This window comes from Anabrus simplex, chromosome 14, assembly GCF_040414725.1.
Source record: "Anabrus simplex isolate iqAnaSimp1 chromosome 14, ASM4041472v1, whole genome shotgun sequence".
NCBI classification, from domain to species: domain Eukaryota; kingdom Metazoa; phylum Arthropoda; class Insecta; order Orthoptera; family Tettigoniidae; genus Anabrus; species Anabrus simplex.
Genome location: NC_090278.1, coordinates 6354718 through 6369226, shown reverse-complemented (window position 1 = coordinate 6369226; position 14509 = coordinate 6354718). Strand labels below are relative to the sequence as shown.

Below are 14509 nucleotides of genomic sequence, written 5' to 3'. Positions count from 1 at the left end.
CATCATCACGTTGTGAATTCTGGTCAGTAGATGATTTTGAGTATAAATTGTCATTACATTTCATTTCATTTTGTACCATTGGGGTGCTGATGACCTAGATGTTAGGCCTCTTTAAACAACAATCCCCAATCATTGTCCCTCCTCATTTTACCCAAGATCCCTCGCAGAAAGTGCATCTCTGTCGCTTTACATGGTTTTAAATATGTCTGTATTCAAAAGAAACAAACAAGAATCAAATCAGGTCAGAGAGAAAGAGAGGTGGTGGTGGTGGGGCGGGGGGAATAAGAAAGGAACACTTATAATGGGACGAACACGATGGCAGGTGAGTGTAGAAGGAGGGAGAGACAGAAATAGTAGGCATTGACAGACGTGGAAACGTTGACCAGTTGAATTAGAGATGGCTGTCTTTTAGCAAAATGGTTGTATGGTGGGCTAGGTATAGGGATGCAATACACCTTTGTTTTCCTGGACATGTCTTCTTTTTAATGGCACAAAAAGCATCTAGCCGGATTTTCGAATAACTTGACAAATGGCCTCTTTTTCGCTTTAAAACAATTTATTTAAATTTCACGCGTTGTTTAGTTATCAGCTTCACCGCCATATTTAAATAGGCAGCATTTTTTGTTTACAACTATTGTTTGCTTCCATTTACTTGCTCATCATTGTGTAGATGTGTGTGTGTGTGCATAAATTGTGTGTAAATTGAGTTCTGAACATTTTATTAAGTATTATTTTGCTGTTAATACAAATTATTCTTTTATATTCCAAGTCATAATGCAAATATTTGTTTTGGGTTTGTCCAATCCTTGTCCTGTTTCTCTATGGGGTCTGGCTCGATTTGAGATGAATCTGTCATGGGGGGCTTTTATGACCGGGTGGCCTTCCTCCCATCAACCTCATCAGAGGAGTTAATGAGATGAAATGAATGATGTGGTATGTGGTAGTGGAAGGGAGAGGGTGAAACCTGGTGCAGGCACATAGCCCACTCCTGTCGAATAGCACCAAGAGGTGCAGGTCGCCAACGGGAGTCAAATCAAAAGACCTGCACCTGGCGAACCGAACATGTCCTTGGACACTCCCGGCACTTAAAGCCAACAATAATAAAAATAATGTTATTGGCTTTATGTCCCTCTAACTACTTTTACATGCTGGTAAATCTACCGACAAGAGGCTGACGTATTTGAGCACCTTTCAATACCACCGGACTGAGACAGGATCGAACCTGCCAAGTTCGGGTCAGAAGACCAGCGTCTCAACCGTCTGAGCCACGCAGTTTCGTTTATCATTCACTTTTCTCGTTTCAACTCTTTCTTTTGCTCGTTTTTGCTGAATCCTAATCAAATCTTTCTTTTCCATTATTAAATTTATTCTATACTACAACTGATCATGATATATTCACAATGACAGGTAACCTCCAGTGAGTCAACAAAACACCACCTTTATAACAGCGTATGCGTGTGATGTCACATATTTAGTGCAAATTTTGCCTTAACTTTGAAGTGCTATTTCATGAAAACTGCATTTCAGATTTTCAGTTTCTTTTCTTCAGGTAGCCTTTTGTCTGTCAACTGAGACATTAAACATAATTGTAAGTTAAATATTCTCGGCAATATACGCGTTCTACCCAAACACTAAAAGCATCTTAAAAGGTTCTTTCCAATACAATCCCTGTACCAGTACATGGACGCTTTGCTCATGCGCAACACGAAAAATCCTTTCCAACATAGTCAAAATTGCGTTCATGTACTCATTAGTGTACTGCAGTCAGGCTTTCCAACTAACTCTTCGCATCGATCGCTAACGGTCGGAAGCAGTACGCAGTCTACAGCATGTACTGATCCGTACATTTCTGTGACATGTGCGACATGCGGAGAAACACTGAATTATTGCCTCCTGATGTCTGGCTCCATGGCTAAACAGTTAGCGTGCTGGCCTTTGGCCACAGGGGTCCCGGGTTCGATTCCCGGTAGGGTCGGGAATTTTAACTATCATTGGTTAATTTCACTGGCATGAGGGCTGGGTGTATGTGTCGTCTTCATCATCATTTCATCTTCATCATGACGCGCAGGTCGCCTACAGGAGCCAAATCAAAAGACCTGCACCTGGCGAGCCAAACATGTCCTCGGACACTCCCGGCACTAAAAGCCATACGCCATTTCATTTTCATTGCCTCCTGATGTTCGCTTCTTTCTTCCTTGCGATACCTTAATCAGATGTTAGGTTATTGAGGTTATTATGGATGGTGACAACTTTTTACAATCTTCATCCAGTGAATATGAATTTTCACAAAAATAAAATTAAATTAAAATTATTTAGGTACCATTAATTAATGTCTTATCTTTCTTTACCGGCAGTTATTTATGTATTGTGTTATGCTAGTCTTATATAAAGGGACATAATCTACCAGGTTAATAAACACAATATAATTGAAATACGGTGCATTTTTCAGAAGAAGCTGTGTTTCATTATGATGAAAAGGGCTTAAAGAAAACATGGAATATGAAGAATTTGGACAATTCTGAAACATATAGAAGCTTTCCCATTCTATTATTTTATTTCATATTTTCTGTTTAAATACAGAGATATGGAGGCTAATATCAAAGAAACGTGGTATACTTCTTTCTCTTCCCATTTGTATTTCAGCTTTCATTGGACTGTGTTACTCCAATCCATGCCAGTTCATAACATGAACGAGAATCCATTCCAACACAACCTAATCGTGTATTAGTCCCGTAACCGGTATGAAATCAGCGCACTCATCGCATATAGAGCGATATGTGAATGCGTCCATGGACCGGTACGAACTGTGTGTTGGAAAGAACCTAAAATTTTTCTTTCCCTGTACCCATAGTGTTAAAACAATAATAAACTCATAAGACATAAGCCACACCCAAAGGCATTTCATACCTGGAGAACAGACTCTGCCTGCTGATTTCCTTCACTGGTGAGCCAGTACCTTACTAAAGGAGCTCCTCTTCCCCCTTTCGAGAGTCGGGTTATTTTCCGCCACCCAGCACTCGGTGTTGAGTCCCTGGCTGTACGGTCTACTCCATCCCGTAGCAGGTAATCCTGAACTGTGTGTGCATAGAATACAAAATTAGAGCTAAGTTTTGTTCGTTTGTTTTAGGAGTAAGAATGCAGCAAGCGAAGAAATGAGAATAAAATGGCTTCTAGAAAATGGTGGATACGAAGTGGACCCTTTCAAGAGCCAACCGGAGTATTCAACGAACCTGCAGCACATGGGTTTTATGCCAAAGCAGTTGCTAAGTGGAGCCCCCATGACTCACCTCCCTATCATGGAGAGAATTAAAGAACTTTGTCAGATTGTTGAGAAAGCAAACCAAGGACAGCAGCAGCAGCAACCAAAGCTGGGGAGGTGTAAAGAATGCACTGCCAAGCAAAATCGCAAGACTAAGTATTTTTGTAAAAAGTGTCACAAGTATTTGTGTTTGGAGCATGTGCAAGTCCTATGTAAGGACTGTATTGAGTAATTGTTGCCATTCCATATTCTGTTAAACAATAGCTGTTGTAATATTTGTTGAACCTTGTAAATGATGTAAACTGTCTGTCTGTCTGCCTGTCTGTCTGTCACACCATTGCTTCAGTTACCAGTTACTTTGTCTGATATAAATATAGATTATGAATCCCTTATTTTTGTTCAACACAAACTAGATCTTCAGCTGAAAAGTACCGTATTTGCACGCATACCCCATCCACATTTTCTTTCCAAAAGTGGGGTACGAATCATATGTAAAAACTCTTGTTTCAACCTATGTTACAGTGCAGAGGGGTCCAGAAAAATGTAGACACTCTATGATAGTCAGTATTAATGGATCAAGATGACATACCGTTACAATTCTTGCATGGGGGTAAGGTTATTTTGTGTGTTCAAAGTGACCCCCATTAGCAGCCAAACGACGTCAATACTGCTGACCAACCTACGGCTGTCAGTGTTGCCGGTGTAATAGCCGCATAGGACGCCAGACCTTTTGTTATGCACATCCTGAACAGTACCATTGGCTTCAAATTCATTCCAAATATGATAAATTGTTGTACATGTTGGTGGCTGAATTCCATACACTTTACGCCATTGCCGTTGTACCTCCATCACGTTTTCATACTTCCAGTACCATTTCAATATGGTCTTGCGTTGCTGAAACGACAGTCTTACTTCATTCATTGCTGTACTGTCATCTACTGGAAAATGCGCGCCAAGATTGTTGCGCCATTATCTTGACCATCATCTGTTGAGAAAACAATGGACTATGCTACCGTGCAAGAATTGCAATGATATGTCATTTTATTCCAAAGATATTAACTGTCAAAGAGTGTCTACATTTTTCTGGACCCCTGTGTATTTGACAGGTGTAACGCTTCCAGCAAACATCTGCTCTCGATTCCGTGGGCACGCCGCGTCGGAACACGTGCAGAGTTTGTAACAATGGTAGTGTACAGTTGGTAAAATGTGTGCAAATTTGAGACTTAAAAGATATCATTCCTTCAGAGCCGCAGAGAAACCTAAGAGTTATTAAAGAGGCTGAAGAGTTAAGAATCATGCAGCGGGGAGAAAAGATGATTTTCCAGAATTGTGTTTTTGATGTTGCAGAAGTACTTATCAGCAATGGGCATGCTTTTCATCGATTGTAATGAAAGAAGAAACTTGTGTCCTCATCCTGAGGTGGAGGTGAGCTGCATGTGCCATTTCAACCACATACCAGCCCTCCTGCCATTCTTATATTTCTAGCAGTACCGGAAATCAAACCGAGGCCGCCTGAGGACAGCAATTTTTTTTTTAAGGCTATTTGTTCGGGGCGTCAACCCATGTGGATTTTTTGCCCCTACTGGCACCATATTGTATGAACCTGCGTGTAATTGGAATGGCGGTATTGTGGAATGTTGTGTGTGAGGAAAGGAAGGTTAAGGACGTCACAAGCACCCAGTCCCGAGGCCAGGGATATTAAATCATTACAATTAAAAAACCCTAACCCAGCCGGGAATTGAACCCAGGTCCGCCGGGTGACAGGCGGAAGCATTGCCCCCTACACCGTGGGGCCGGACTACATGAGCAAATACAGTAGGATAAAAGAAAAACTGCATAAAGATGGGGAAATGGGGAGATATGAAGATAAAGATTAATACAGGTGATGAAAGACTGAGAAAGCACCAAGATTGAAGATCTACGTGGTGGGCAAAATAAAACTGCCTGAAAAATATTTACAATAGGACTGACGCGGGATTGACTCCTGTTAATGAACATCACGGAAGATGCCTGGAAATAGTCTTGTCTGAAGATATGGAAAACTGACGAAAGTCCTGACTCCACTTCACTCAGAAACCACCGCGAAGGTTCGTCTGGATGCTTTAACCCATGCACAACAATGAATTAGTAGGGATACAGATGCAGGTCCTCTTTGATAATGTTTCAGCACGAAGACCTCTTAATTCCCACTTTCACAGATAAATGGCATTGAGATTTCGTCGAACTTATTCCAAGCTTTCATTTTCTCTTTCTTGATGTTCAAACTCTTTTTGGATAGTTGCGGTTTTTATTCGCTACAGAGTCCGTTTCACACTATTTTGTCACTAAGTTTTGCATTGCAGACTTTGCTGGAGATTTTGCCAAAACCACTTCCGGTTTTAAACTCTCACACAAACAGTTCTACACAGGTTTTCCTCAGGTGCATAACACTCGACAGTGAATATGCGCTGTTTTATCGTGAGCACCCTTTTGTGTTGCATTCAACTAGTCGCTAAACAAGTCTGGCTCTTCTCACTTACAAGTAATGACACGGCATTGTACGCGGGAGATGTGACGGCAGCCGATTGGTGCATCGAAATCATGATGTCCTGTGATGGACAGTTCTGTTCATTACCAAGGGTCAATTCCGCATCAGTCTTATAGATATTTTCTGGGCCAGTTTTATTTTGTCCGCTCTGTAGAAACAGGCTCCCTTAGTGATTGCTGGTGCCCGCTCTCTTGATGAATCTGTGAAGAATAAATGAGCTCGTCAGAACCCGAGTGTAGAACTGGGATTGTCGAGGGGAGAGTCTATCTATTTGAAGGCCGTAGTGTATGAAGATGTTGATATTGTCCTTTTCCTATCTGTTTTCCCTCGTCTCATTACGTGTTCCATTCAGTGTTCCTGTTTTTCATACGACACACAAGCAATAATTAGCATAACAGTCAGGGTTTAGGGAAGACTGTTCTTTATAACATATGCTCACCATATCGACTGTCATTCATCAACAACACCTCTAATCGAGGGACAGTGTTGTGAACTGCACTGTACAGCATATCCATAGGTATAGTGAGAAATTGCCGTCAGACGTTGTCTTTTAGCATCCCTAATGAGGTCGGACGATCGCAGTAGACTTGCTACTTCAAGTAACCCCACAACCAGTAATCACGCAGATTGAGGTCGGGGGACCGTAGAAGCCAAGCGTGACACGCCGCAATTGCAGGCGCATCTGATGCCCTCTCTCACGACAGCTCCTTTTATACCATACATGGGTCTCAGGCGGCATCACTGATGTGTTGCTGTCCAGCGCCATCTGTTGGCCTGTTTGTGTACTCGTTTTTGGTGTCAATAAAACCCCATGTCATGTCAAGCGTGTATGGCCATTTGTACCTGATGTGTTGCTGTCCAGCGCCATCTGTTGGTCATTTTGTGTACTTTACTTTGGTGTTGATAAAACCCCATGTCATGCAAATTATGTGTGTCAATTATTACCTCCCTACCTCCAATATTCCGTTAAGTATTGCCTCCTCAAATGTTAACGGAGACTTTTGGGTCACCCTATACATTTTCGTCAAAAAGTAAGGAAGGTCATTCGTAAACATTTCAAGTTTTAGACCTCTTCAAAAACTGACAGGGACTTTTTTGCTGTCACTCGGCCAGACTGCTAACCTCTTCCTCCTCCCCCCCCCCCCCCCCCCCCCCGACACCAGTCCACCTTTGTACGCGTCAGGAGTGCAGCTGGTGCGTCGTTTAATCTGGCCTGGTCTAGATGGTGTTAAATGAAAATGATTGCACATGGTAGCTGAGGCCACGTGATAATTATATTCATCTTCCATATATTTTACTCTTTAAGGGCATGCAGACATATCTCAGAAGAGGAATGTGTGTGTAATTTTTCCCATTTTATTTTGATTTCTTTCTAGATGGAATCTGTAAACTGAATGTGGTATCCTCCTCTTGCAAGTCACTTTCTTCTATTTCTTTCTCTTTCCTTACTTGATAAATGCCCCCACCCCCTCCCATAAAACCTTTCCCTTGACTTGAAAGCCATGTCAATTGTGTCTACCTATTAGTCAATACTGTCTTTCTTGATCCATGGTATACTGTGAACTATGTTTTTATGGTACTGTAAAAATTGTGCATCATTCATGTTCGATATTTTGTGTATGTTAAATAAATTTCACTGAATATTGTAAAATGTTTATGTATTTCTTCCTAATTTCCTACCTGTAAAATGTGAGTGCCAGCTGAAATTGGATAGTTCCATGCTAAAAGTGCCAAGCCCATTTCCCCACAAATGCAGTGTTGACAAACTTTCATAACTAATTACAAAGTGCGTTTTTTAGTAAGTAGCGACCAGCAGCTTCAGATGGGATCTCAAGACTAGCACAGGTACCTGTCAGTGAGAAAAGTTAAGAGACCTCAAGAGCGTTGTCACCGCATTGTGTGGCAAGCAGCGTGTTGTAGGCCTGCAGGGAGATGGAGCTGAATGTTGCTCATGCTAAGTATGCTAATAGGCAATCACGGGCCTTCTACATTCGATAAATACATGTCAACAAGTGACTAGGCCATTAATTTCTAGCGAGGTGTATTATTGACACACTAGGTATGACAATTATAAAGGATGTGCATTCTGGCATTGCATGCAAGCGGTAAGTTCACGATTGAAGTACAAAAACCGACAGCTACTATAGGTGTACATCGTTATCACTCATATTTAGGGCTCGGAAGTTGACGACCATATAAATTGCCTAAAGAGGACCTATAAAAAGAGCTAAAGGTATCCGATCCAAAAAAAAAAAAAAGGAGCTAAAAACTGGAAATAAGGATGTAAAAATGCAAACCAAATTCCTTCATAATTTTAGTTTTAATTACATTTTTAATGAAGTAATACAATGTTTAAAAATGCAAAATTCTGATGGTACAGTTAAACATGTTCAAAGCAGAAACTTCTCCATTGCGAATTAGTTTCTTGGTCCTGGCGAAGCTTGCGGCCTTATAATGTTCGTACTTTTGTATAATGCGGATTCTCCTCAACACGGAAACGGAAACATGAAAAAATCCTCTCAAATCTACTTGTACATTGCAGAAAATATAAGGAACTGATGTAGTCCTTTGCATTTCTGGTGCTGGTATGATCAATGTCATTGTTTGGACAAACTGACACACGTGTTAGGAGAAAATGACAATGCGGATAGTGGAACAAATGAAGTGCTTGAGAACGCATTGACAATGTCCAGCTTGTGTCAAGCAAGGAACGTTCCCTGCGAGACAGAGGTAGTGATGGACGATTTACGACACACCGCATTTTCGGATCAGTTCTCCTAGCTGTGAGAAAACCGATTAAATAGGAGAAGGAAGGAGGAGACGAGTAAGCAGATGAAGATCAAAACAAGATCCGAACCCACAAACATGCCCACAGTGCTATTGTGACGTAAATCAATTTGCTGTTGCATCTTCACTCTTACAAATGCACTCGGCTCAGGAATGCAGAAAGATGAGGAAACAAATTTCTTTCTTTCTTTCTTTCTTTCTTTGATCTGCAGAAGAAAGCTTAAGAGTTGTGAAGTACTGTATAGAGTTTTATGATGGAAATAAGCTTAAGGATCCTATATCAAGGTTCTGAAGTAGTATAATATAGTGTTATGATAATGTATGTACAGTGTTTGTATGTAATAATAATAATAATAATAATAATAATAAGTAACAAATAAGTGTACTACAGTACTATGTTCATCAATCTAGATAGCCGAGCGACATGCATAGGCAACTACAGGCAAGCTCTAAATAATATTTAAAATTAGTGTTTTAAGACAAAATCCCGATGTTTCGTGTAATGCGGAAATTTGTCTAATTCAGAAAATTGTTTTGGTCCCTTCTGATTCTGCTTTGAGCAATTTTTACTGTATATGCAGCATACAGTGCAAAAACATGAGTGAAATACTTCTTTTAGACTATATTTTCAGACATCAAAATTTTCTCCTTTCAGTATTTCACTTATTTGCACATAATTTGATCCCCCTGGGTTTTTCAAGTACTGGTTTCATTAAAAAAAAATTAATTTCAATTTCATTACTTCCTTTCTAGTTTTAAAAAAGGAATTTTGATGTTTGTTAAAATAAATACTTGCAGAATTTAAAATGAAGCATTTTTTTCCTTCTAGAATGAATTCAGCGAACCCCCAATGAACATCCTGGAGAAAGAAATTTAAATTAGTGTAACTGCAATCATTATTTGGCTTAACCATACTAGGGTTACAGACACTGGAATTTGGAAACGACAGATGCAGTAAACTGAGTGTGGTATCCTCCTCTTACAAGTTACTTTCTTCTATTTCTTTCTCTTTCCTAGTCGCTTGCTGATACGTATTTATGGAATGAAGAAGGCTTGTGATTGGCTATTAGCATACTCAGCATGAGCGACATTCAGCTCCATCTGACTGTAGGCTTACAACACTCTGCTCGTTGCACAATGCGGAGACAATGCTCTCGAGATATCCTGACATTTCTCACTGACAGGTGCTTGCGCTAGTCTTGGCTTTGCAGTATATCACAATAGTCATCTCCAGGTTCTTAAGTGTAAAGGATCGTTGGATTTCAGACAGCACGTTGCGAAACATCGAGAAACTACTCTCCTCATCAGTGGATGTTAAGGGTTCATACTTGAAGAAAGTGAGATTCCTCTTCAAGTACACTGACATCAACATTTTCTTCTTTCAGTATTTCACTTATTTTTAACATAATTTGATACCCTTGGTTATTATTATTTTTTTTTTTTTTCAAGGTCTAGTTTCATTTTAAATATTTCATTTCATTTTCATTAATTTCCTCTCTTTTTATATATGGTCAAATATATGTATTTGCTAGAGAAAGATGTTTAAGAGGTGATGGATGAACTAACGATTCGAATTGATACTGGGCAGTACAAATGTACTCGAAAAAAGGCGAAGTTGCAAAAAAGCTGTTAAGATCTTGAAAAGAGATCAATAAGCTGAAAAAGGCAAAAAAGCACAATAAAACCCACCATTTTCTGGCCTACGATGACCCATAATGAACACGTTATGTTAGGCCTCATCCTCGGACACGCGAGGAAAACAGGATTTCTCATCAACTTCCAAACCCTGCTCATAATTTATCAGACCCCACTTTCAATATTCGTTTGACCCGTTCTTGTGTTTACCGACATGGTGACGAAGGAAATAATTTCTTACAAAGTTATAGAGTATTCACATCGTACTTCGGTATATGACTGACCGAGCTCGATAGCTGCAGTTGCTTAAGTGCGGCCAGTGTCCAGTATTCGGGAGATAGTGGGTTTGAACCCCACTGACAGCAGCCCTGAAGATGCTTTTCCATGGTTTCCCATTTTCACACCCGCCAAATGCTGGGGCTGTACCTTAATTAAGGCCACAGCCGCTTTTTTCCAACTCTTAGGCCTTTCCTATCCCATCGTCGCCATAAGACCTATCTGTGTCGGTGTGACGTAAAGCCCATAGCAAAAAAAAAAAAATGCCATTCTTGGGGGCCCGGGTTCGATTCCTGGTACTGCCAGAAATTTAAGAATGGCAGGACTGGTATGTGGTTAAAATGTTACATGCAGCTCACCTCCATTGGGAATGTGCATGGAGAGAGCTGCACCACCTCGGGGCGAGGACACGAGTTTACTTTATTTCACTCGTTAGCTGCTGATGATATACTAACATTTTTATGCTCATAGTTACTTGGATGTCACACAGATTGCAGCACAGCAGAATCGGTCTCGAGTGTGAACATTCCCCATTGCTATTAACAAGTACTGTTTCCATGTAATTTTGGTGCAGCGCTGCAGTTTCAATATTAAGCGTGCATAGTGGATTGCTGACACACCTCATGCAGTGTTGGAGACATTCACATATTGTGGATATCTTCTAGCAAGTGTTTAAAATGTTCAAGACCATAGTGCAACCCGCTGACTGAGATATGGTCCATGATTTGTTTCTTGAATTCGCGAAACATTAAACTAGCTGACATTCATCACCAAGTTTGTGAGGTGTATAGTGAAAATGCAGTGACGGATGGAATGGTGAAGAAATATGTTTGAATGTTCAGTGAAGATCAACGTGTGCACAACGTTCCAGGAGCTACCAACAATCTGTCATCACTAGAGGGCAGATTCATATGCACTACTGCATACTCTGCAAAATACTAGTTTTTCCTCTATGTATAAGGTTGTTTCTCCAAATATAAAATGCTTCTAGCTGCTTTTTCTTTTGGCATGATTTCCAGAGGTTACTGGTCTTCATACAACGAAGAAATGAAGGTATTATACATCCAACATAGCCGTAAATTTGGTGAGCATTATCCACAGATACTGAATAACACTAAAGATGAATGGTAAAGACAGTTAAGAGCTATAAAATATTGGTCTGGACTTGTTAGATCCTGCTGGTGATAGGATTGTAGGAACAAAGAATATGGTGGCATTATTTAGTTCCAGACTGTTACTGTTTTCATTCTTCTGTATGAAAATCCGCAACCTATATCCAGTCATCTGATCGGGTCAGGAATGTAATGAAGCCCCCATCTAGCAGCAAGGATAGGAATCGTGCCAGCTGCCGAAGCATGTCGCACTCCTCTGGGGCAATGACTAATGACTGACAGATGAAATGATATTGGAGAGTTGCTGGAATGAAATATGACATAATAATAATAATAATAATCGTATGGCCTCAGCTACCGTGTGCAGACATTTCAATTTGACGCCATCTGGCTGTCTGCTCGTCAATTTCGACGTTCCGTTTTACTCTACGCCCCCACTAGATGGCAGACCAAGTAAACCGAAACTCTCTTGGGCGTCTGTGGCTGAGATTTAATTAATTTTGTCGGGTAAACACCAAATGTGTCACCAGAGATCTTTTACATGCCGACATCGTACGACATGGAGTGTCGAATGGACTTTTTTCCGCCCTTCAAAAATCCGACTACCTCTGCCGGGTTTGAACCCGCTATCTTGGGATCCGGAGGCCGACACTCTACCGCTGATCCACAGAGGCAGCTGAAATATGACATGAAAAATCGGGGTGGCTAGCTGGAGAAAAACCTGTCCCACCTTTGCTTTGTCCAGCACAAATCTCACATGGAGTGACCGGGATTTTCATGTTATGTGTTTTAGTGTCCTAATTTCCACCTAATCAACACTATATCAGTTGTATTAAATAGCCTGTTTTATTATTAATAATATAATTTTAATAAATAATACAACTGAAATTGTGTCGATTAGATGGAACATCCTTTAAGGGACCTTCATTGAAATTACTACAAAGTGAAGGCAGGACAGGTTTTTGTCCAGATACTCTGGTTTTCCCTGTCATCTTTCATACTAGCAACACTGCAAAATCATTTCATTTCATCTGTCAGTCATTGCCCCGGAGGAGTGCGACAGGCTTCAGCAGCTGGCACAGTTCCTTTCCTCGCCACTAGAAGTACTTCACGCTTCATTCCATTCCTGGCCCGGTTGAAACTGGAGACATTTCATGAGATACAGTAGTATGCCGCTGAGCTTCATTCCACACAAAAAGTAATGAATTATAAATCAGAAAACTTTGAAAAGAAACTAAGGCTACGATATTTGCCTTACAAGTTGTTAATGATCCAGACAAATTTTACTATGAAGGCAGTTCAATATATAATGCAACACATTTTTTTCTGAAAGCGGGTTGGTTTTATTGAGGATTCAAATACACCATGTTATTGTCCAATCCTTTAGCTACAAAACCCTATTTTTCAACATAATCTCCATTCAATGCTACAACCTTTATGCCACCGTTATGTGAGGGCCTGTATGCCTGCATGGTACCACTCGACTGGTCGATGTTGAAGCCAATGTTGTGCTGCATCAATAACCTCCCCATCATCCACGCAGTGCTTCCCGCAGAGTGCATCCTTCATTGGGCCAAACAGATGGAAGGCAGAAGGCACAAGATCCGGGCTGTAGGGTGGATGAGGAAGAACAGTCCACCGAAGTTTTGTGAGCTCCTGTCAGGTGTGCAAACTTATGTGATGTCTTGCGTTGTTGTGGAAAAGGAGAAGTCCGTTTGCATTTTTGTGGCTACAAATACAGTGAAGTCGTTTATTCAATTTCCTTAGAGTATCACAATACTCTTCAGAGTTGATTGTTTCACCACGAGGGAGGTCATCAAACAGAATAACACCTGCAGAGTCCCAGAAGACCGTGGCCGTGATTTTACAAGCTGAGGGTACGATTTGAACTTCTTTGTGGGAGAGTTGGTGTGGTGCCACTCCATGGATTGCAGTATTGTTTCCAGTTTGAAGTGATGAATCCATGTTTCATCACCTGTGGCAATTTTTGACGAGAAATTGTCACCTTCAGCCTCATAACGAGCAAGTAATTCCGCACCCATGTTTCTTCTTTGCTCTTTATGGTTTTACATTAGGTAAAAGGAGAATAATAAAACTTCATTAGGTGTCGAGGAACTTAGCGGGAACAAAGCTTTGAATACTCCAACTGGTGGATAAGTGTGTCAGCACTACCAACAAAGACGCCGAGTTCATCAGCAAGGTGTTTGACTGTGGTCCGTCGATCACCTCGAATGTGGGTGTCCACACGTTCCAACTTTGTAGGCGTCACAGCTGTGTGAAGTTGTGAAGTCCAGGAAGGCACTATTCCCATTATTGTTTATCACCATCATGGATGACATAATGAAGAACATCAAGAAAACCTCTGGTGAACTAAATGCAATGGTCTTCTCTCAATGAGTGGAAGGTTATGTTCCAGGAATTAAATCTCAAGATAAGCGACCTCAAAACAATAGTGATGCCTTCAACAGAGAGGGACGACCAGTGAACATCATGCTAGGAAATCATCCACTAAAAAGTGTGGAAAACTTTACATACTTTGGCAGTCTAATATCTTGAGATACACAAACCACAAAAGAAGTGGCAAATAGAGTGCAGAAGAGCTCCCACTTAAACAGCAAGTATGAACACTCCTCTGGGATCCCAAAGTACCAACAAAATCAAAGCTGGTGATCTTCAATCAGTACTTCATACCAATCTTAACCTATGGTATCGAAACCTGCACCCTCTCTAAGAGGGACTCATCAAGGTTGCAGGCATCTGAGATGAAGTTCCTTAGGTCCACAATTCAAAAAACAAAACTGGACAAGTTAAGGAATGACGTGGTTAGAAAGGAAGATTGGATTGAAACATCTTTGTTAGATTGGGTCAGCATGTCCAGATTGAGGTGGTTTGGGTATGTAATGAGGATGGAGC

The 14509-nt window shown here is 40.8% G+C and overlaps 1 protein-coding gene across 1 annotated transcript in view; it reads left to right on the top strand.

The window, feature by feature from the left end:
- Positions 1-7437, top strand: part of LOC136885799 (uncharacterized) — an 87519-nt gene extending 80082 nt beyond the window's left edge. Inside the window, exon 5 of the mRNA XM_067158533.2 lies at positions 3128-7437. Within this exon, the coding sequence (XP_067014634.2) occupies positions 3128-3491 (364 nt within the window). The 3' untranslated portion in view covers positions 3492-7437. The remainder of the gene's footprint in view (positions 1-3127) is intronic.
- The last annotated feature ends 7072 nt before the right edge of the window (positions 7438-14509 follow it).